Source organism: Cibotium barometz, chromosome 38, assembly GCF_041138505.1.
Source record: "Cibotium barometz isolate CiBa-2024 chromosome 38, ASM4113850v1, whole genome shotgun sequence".
NCBI lineage: Eukaryota > Viridiplantae > Streptophyta > Polypodiopsida > Cyatheales > Cibotiaceae > Cibotium > Cibotium barometz.
The window spans coordinates 27678468-27685341 of NC_141083.1; the positions used below are offsets into that span (position 1 = coordinate 27678468).

Below are 6874 nucleotides of genomic sequence, written 5' to 3' on the forward strand. Positions count from 1 at the left end.
ACTATTCACTTTGTGGAAACATGGCATATTGGTGATACACATGTGGAGAAGGACAATTTGACTTTTGATTAGACGTAAGGAGATGGGAGTGCATTTGGGAAGAAACGATATAAGGAAGCCCAAAAAAATGCTCATGAATGCATGTCTTATTCACAAGCCTTAGTGTCATGGCCAAATGTTGGAGCAATTGCAATGGTGGTTGGAGCAATTGTAACAGTGGTTGGTTGAATTTCTCAAAAGGGTAGTGCAACTTCTTAATAAAGTCCCATCGTTTAGTGTGTGAATGTGGGGGTTGGAGAAAGCAATGCATCAAAAAGCCCTCTAGAGACAAGACTTGGGAACCACACTACATATCCTATTGTATTTTGAGAGTGGGAAGAGGTTCAAGAGGATGTGTATGTCTTTGGTGGGTGGTCTCATAATTAAAACTTTTTTTCCTAAAGGAAAAGGCTAAATCCTATTGTATTTTGAGAGTGGGAAAAGGTTCAAGAGGACGTGTATGTCTTTGGTGGATGGTCTCATAATTAAAACATTTTTTCCTAAAGGAAAAGGCTAAATTAAGCGGTACAAGCAAAGCTAAATGAGACATTGAAATAAATTGTTCAAGTTAAAGGGGGCAAAGCTATTGTTTAAGCGTTTTAGCTCTCCAAGGGAGTAAAGCATGGACGAGGCTTGGTCTAAGAGAAGGTCCATTTTTTAAGGCAAAGTGGGTCCTAATTAGCCTAATAAGTATTTAATCTCGTAAGACCTTAATTGGGTCACAGTAGGGGGCAGTTTTAATCAAGGAACTACCTAAACTTTCTCGATAGGCTAAGATTTAAATTGACCATTTACTTACTTTAACCTAACCTTCCCATGCTAATCCGTAAATGTTTTCTCATTTCTCTCTGTGCCTTATAAGTTATTGTTAACTTCGAAAATTATTGAGTTGAGCGCCCAACAAATGCTACAACGAAATCTGTGTACGCTCATCAAGGCGGCCACATGCGAGCCAAAGCAGCGCATTAAAGGCGAACAATAAATTGTTAAAACATAATGCACTCTCTAGCCTGATTTAGTGGGCTTGCTAGTTTGGAGGTACATTTAGCGGCAAGGGTTGGGGGGACTGCTAAATTAAACGGCCTTTTTCCAAAAAAAAACATTTAATATTTGGTGTCTTGTTTCGCTTGCGTTGAGGCTTTCTCTCTCATGCCTGCCCTTGTTTTAGGGTGTCTTCTTTTCTCTCACATTTCACCCAGCTGCGGTGCTGTTGGTGCTTGCGGCAGCATCGCCCACTTCGCAGGAAGCCCACCCAAGTACTCTCAACGAAGTTGATTTTCTGTTCAATTTCTGCTTTTTCAACCTTCTTCTGAGGCTCTCCTCTCTCTCTCTCTCTCTCTCTCTCTCTCTGTCTCTCTCTGTGTCCTACTAGTATTGGCCCTTTTGGCGTGTTGCCTCACCCTGACCAGCTTCTAAACAGCCATACCCCTCCTTCCCGTCCCCCCTTTGTCCCCTCCATCAGCCCCGCAGGTAATGCTTCCTTTTCCCTTCTTCAGATCTCGATCTCTCTCTCTCTCTCTCTCTCTATATACTTGATTAGTGACTTCGTTTCGTATTTACGCATTTATCATCGTTTCGTTTCCTCTTCTTAGCCTTGATTAGTGCAATTAGTTTGCTTAGCTACCTCTCATTGTATCTTTGGTTTGTGTAATCCAAGCCCACCTCCATTCTAATCACACTAATTAATGATTCTGTAACTTTAAGTTTCTATCTTAATCCCCTGAATGATTTTGCTACAGCTTAATTTTTATTTGCAGACTATAATGGGTAAATATGTTATAGCTTAATTTTTCTATGGAGAGCAAAGTGGGTTGAACCATCAATTGCACATAGCTACATAATTGAAGCTCTATACCCCTCTCCCCCTTTTCTAATCTGGTAATTTTTATGGTATTTCTGATTTTGTGATGTGATCTGCTTCCACAGGTATGTATAAAAATCAGTTGCAGGAGCTGGCACAACGCAGCTGTTTCAATTTGCCCTCCTACTCATGCATCAGGGAGGGCCCGGATCATGCACCCAGGTTCAAGGCGACGGTGAACTTCAATGGGGAGGTGTTTGAGAGCCCAGGCTACCACACAACGCTCAGGCACGCAGAGCACGCTGCTGCCGAAGTTGCCCTCAACACACTCTCTAGGAGAGGCCCTACCCAATCTCTTGCAGCCAGAATCCTGGTAAGAAAAATTCTCATCATCACCAATGCTGCTGCAGAAAAACTTTACCAGGTTGTCTTTCACTGATTCTTATCCTCTTGTCGTTTCCTCTCAGGATGAGACCGGTGTTTGCAAGAACCTGCTGCAGGAGACCGCTCAGAGAGCCGGGGTTTCCTTGCCTGTCTACACCACAATTAGGTCCGGGCCCAAGCACGTACCTCTCTTCAAATGCATGGTGGTGGTGGGGGGTAGGAACTTCATCGGGGAGGCTGCCAAGACTAAGAAGCAGGCGGAGAAAAATGCAGCCATGGCAGCCTGGTCTGCACTAAAGCAGCGTGAGGGGTTTCTTCCATTCTCTTTATCTAGCAATTTTCTGCTCACTTGTCGCAAACTTCAACGGAGCAGCGCTATGTTAACTAGTGCAATGTTCCTCAATGTGTTGCAAACACTAACTGTGCAGTGTCCTGTTGATGTGCACCTAATCGTGAAACTCATTTGTGGATCTGCTGCAAACTTTGAGCGTGCAGTCCCTTAATCCCTATCTATTGTGCATGATTTCCTGCTTGTGTGCTTCCAACCCTAATTGTAGTGCACTGTGATGTGATGTGAACGACAACTGTGTCTGCTCAGTGACTGTCACTGTTTCCTCATGTCCAGTAATTTTAATGGTTGATTTTCTGGGTGCTGCAGTGACTCCTGTATCTCATATGCCCTTGCTCTTGGAGGCCCCAGAGACAGAAGAGGTTGGCGAAAGAACCAATCTCGGCCCTTACTACAGCAGAGATGAGAGGGCTGCCCTGCAGAACTCGTCATCTCAGATGCAGTTTGCTGCACGGCCGAGGGTAAGAATGGTCAGTGTGAGGGACAGGAATCGGCCGAGCAGAGATGGTAATGCTACTGGGGGGCAGTTCTACCCGGGGGCTGCTTCTGCAACTGTGACAGATCCCGCAAGCCATGACAGAAGTTGTAGCATGTATCTATTGAACCAGCAACCTGTTGCATCACCAGGTGAGGTTAGCTATGAAGTTGGGCAGCGGTACCTCTACAATCAGTTGTCTCACTCTGGTTCTTCTCAGCCTCTGCCGGATGTGAGCTTCGACACCGTAGGGCACGGGCATGGTGGGAGAGTTTTCTACAACCCTCAAGCCACCCCTGGCTTTTTTGGGGGCTCTTCTACTCGTCGGCAGGCAGGGTGCCATCAGAGGAGACATTCTTTGTCTGGTATGGAGTCTCCCATGCTTTCTCATGAGGCCATGGCTGTGAGCAGGGCTAGTGGGGGTGGAAACATGCTTGGAAGAGTAATGTTACACCAACAGCAGCAGCAGATTAGAGGTCTACCGTACCAGTCTCTCAGTGAGCGGTTTGATCTCAATAGGCCATCATTGCTTGAGGAGCTGCAGCAGAGAGATGAAGAAGATGAATGGCTTCGTGGAGAGGCCATGCCCTCTTCGGTCCATCCACAGCAACATTCCATTCGCCGCATTCCTTTACAATCTCAAAGTGAGAGATTTGAGTTGAAGAACCATCATCTGCCCCAGCTGGAAGAGGTTCATTGCAGAGATGAAGAGGAGTGGCTTCAGGGTGAAGCTTTAGGCAGCAGCAACAACAATCTGGACAGAGACAAGAATCTTGATCGTAATCATGGATATCGAGAAGGATGGTTGCGTGGGGAAACCCTAATGCAAACCTTGGAGGAACAGAAAAATCATGGCTACAAAGAAGGATGGTTGCGTGGGGAAATTCTGAAGCATACCTTGGAGGAGAAGAAACATGGTTATAGAGAGGGATGGCTGTGCAATGAAGCCCTGAAACACAACTTGGAGGAAAATATGAGCCTGGGTCAGAACCATAATCATAATTTTAACCATAATTACAGCCATGGCTACAAAGATGGTTGGTTGCACGGAGAAACCCTAGGTAACAATATAGAGAAAGAGAGAAGCCATAGCCATGGCCATACTTACAACAAGGATTTGCAGGGTGAGAAAAAAGCTGTCTATGCTGCTGCTGCTGCTGCTGCTGCTGCTTCATCATCATCACCAGCATCCCCGCCATCTTCGCCTTTGTCATCATTGTGGTCTAGGTCTACACAGTGGTGGGGTTCTCACATGCCTGCAAGCACCTCCTCCGCTGCTGCAGCACTTGCCAGCACATTGGGTTTACGCCCTGCATCCTCCATGGCTCCTGCAGTTAGGGTTCGGCAGATGGTGCCTGTTTGCTCGGCACCTCCTCCACGCCGTACTGATGCACAAGCTCTCTGTCGCCCCCCTCTTAATGAACCATCATCATCCATGGTGGATGGTGATGCAGGAGCTCATCAGCTCTTCAATAAATTGAGACTGTGATTGAATGGAAGAAATCCCTTGCTTGTTCAAAGGGAAGCTGAAATGATGAGTAGTCAAGGATCTCATAGATGGGCCTTCTTGTGAGATTGTTTCTATGACTTGTCATTCAGAAGCTTGCCTTAATTGATCCTCCTGTTTTACCATGCAGAGAAGCCCTTTTTTGACAGCATTCGAAGCTCCTTTCTGAGGATTTCTATGATGGAGCATCCCTAGAGTTTTCTTCTTCAGAAGAGTTGTCCAAATACCCTTTACCTTGTGAATACACATCTGCAACCATGCCCAGCTGCATGCCAGACCTGTCTGCGTCTAATTTGCAGACAAGAAAGTCCACTTGTATCGGACAGTCAAAGAAGAAGTATCTTTGGATGCACACGTGCTCTTTGGAGATGTACTCTGAAATCACAGACAACACAGATCCCAATTTTGCAGCCTTTCCTTTCTAGGCTTTTAGCGTGTGCTTTACCATGTCTGATGTACACAACTTACTGCATCAGTGGAGCCTGGTTGAGTTGTATCTGTTTTGCTTTCTTTGCAAAATGTCACAAATTTGCATCATTACTGTTTCTATGCAATGGTGAAGAAAATTGGCTTCTTGTGGTTGTGGTAGGTATGGTTGTCATTGCATAATCTTGACACATAAATGCTCATTGGGTATCTTGTATGGATGAAGGGCACTAGGAATTCTAGATGCATGAATGGTTTTGCAAGTTCTTGACATGTATTCTGGAATCTGTAAACTGAGCTCGTTGTTCCAACATTGTTAGTTGACTGCTTAATAGATTTAAGAGGGGTTTACCAGACTGCTTTAAAGCATCAAGATTGTTGTTATGTGCCCCTTCGGTCAAGGGTAGGTATGCTTAGATAGATTATACATATTTTTTCAGGCCAAGGATGGGTGTGTAACAGCCCCAGAATTGCAACTACTTACATGAATGTCTTTTAGGGCCTTTACACACATCACGCTGGTAGAATTCTATATGGACTAGGAAGACTCCTGTTCCATGCGCTTGGGTGAAGGAGAATTCCCTAAAAAATCATCATTCTGTCTACACTCTTCAGTGAAATTTTTGGTTCCACTTGAGATTTTATTAAACCCAAACATTTTTGGAGGTCTTTCCCTGCATGAATGACTAGGAATTCTAGGAGCATGCAAAGTGTTCCCCACCCCAACGTACCCCTACTTTCCAAACACAAACCCTTTACATATACGGTGAAATAGATTTAGTATGAAGGTAGGGTTTAGAACATGGGGATAAGGTAAGAGGACTTTTTGTAACACTTGGAGAACCTTGGGTCTCTCTCTCTCTCTCTCTCTCTCTCTCTCTCTCACACACACACACACACACATACACACACACACACCCACCCCAATGTCTCTCTCTCTCTCTCTCTCTCTCTCTCTCACACGCACACACACACACACACAAAACCACAAAAATTCTAAAGCCATTGAAAAAAGTATTTCCATTCCCCAATATAATCCAGGTATTTGTTAAAGTGCCATTGGACCTTCCTTACTACAAACATGCTAGAAACTTGCTACTAAATTGGCGACTTGGTTGCAAACATCACCAAGATGCATGCTTGTGTTTTGATGCCTATCATGGACGCTTTTTGGTGTTTAACATGTTTTTCATGCCCGAGTAAATAGCGTAACTGTCTAAGTTGTACAAAAGCCATCATTTTTAAAGGTCAAGCTTGCACTTCAAATGGCAAGCCCTAGTAATTGGCACTCACTCCTATTACTCGAGAAATTTTGGAAAGTGATGCTTTTAACTCAAAACCAAAACTTCTTGCCTAGCATCAACAACAGATATTTAGCACTGTAGGATAATAAGCGTGCTTTTTCTTTGGGACTCGGAGAGTCGTATTTGGGTGGAAAAGGCCAAAAGCTTTTTCAAGAAAAAACTTAAGCAATTGCGGGCTTTCCACTACCCTTTGATGGAAATGAATGAGAACTTAACGGGAAGTTGAAAGGTGGGAAAGTGGTTGATCGCATGTTAGTGTAGTGATAAGGAAGGAGTTTGAGAGTGGGTTCAAATCTCCCTCCCTAAGTTAGTGTAGTGGTAAGGAAGGAGTTTGAGAGTGGGTTCAAATCTCCCTCTCTGCAAGCGATGGCATCTAGTGTGTGTGAGTAGTGTACTTTCTAATTTCCAGCAAATCAAAAAAAAAAAAAGAAGGTAGAAAAGTGGAGAAACTTTTGGAGAAAATCTAGTCCCATGATGAGCCATGCCCCATGCTCTCAAAGTGAAATGATAGAAGTTCAATGGCAAGTTGCAAGAGCCTAGAGGGATACAATTTATCAGTGTTCGAAAAAAATAATTTTGCCAAAAAGTT

At 44.3% G+C, this 6874-nt stretch overlaps 1 protein-coding gene across 1 annotated transcript; it reads left to right on the plus strand.

The window, feature by feature from the left end:
- Positions 1-1164: 1164 nt before the first annotated feature.
- Positions 1165-5128, plus strand: LOC147616544 (uncharacterized). Its single transcript, XM_086777610.1, has 4 exons — positions 1165-1509; positions 1966-2213; positions 2308-2527; positions 2883-5128. The coding sequence occupies exons 2-4, from the start codon at positions 1968-1970 to the stop codon at positions 4535-4537; spliced, it is 2121 nt and encodes a 706-aa protein (XP_086633736.1). The 5' UTR covers positions 1165-1509; positions 1966-1967; the 3' UTR covers positions 4538-5128.
- The last annotated feature ends 1746 nt before the right edge of the window (positions 5129-6874 follow it).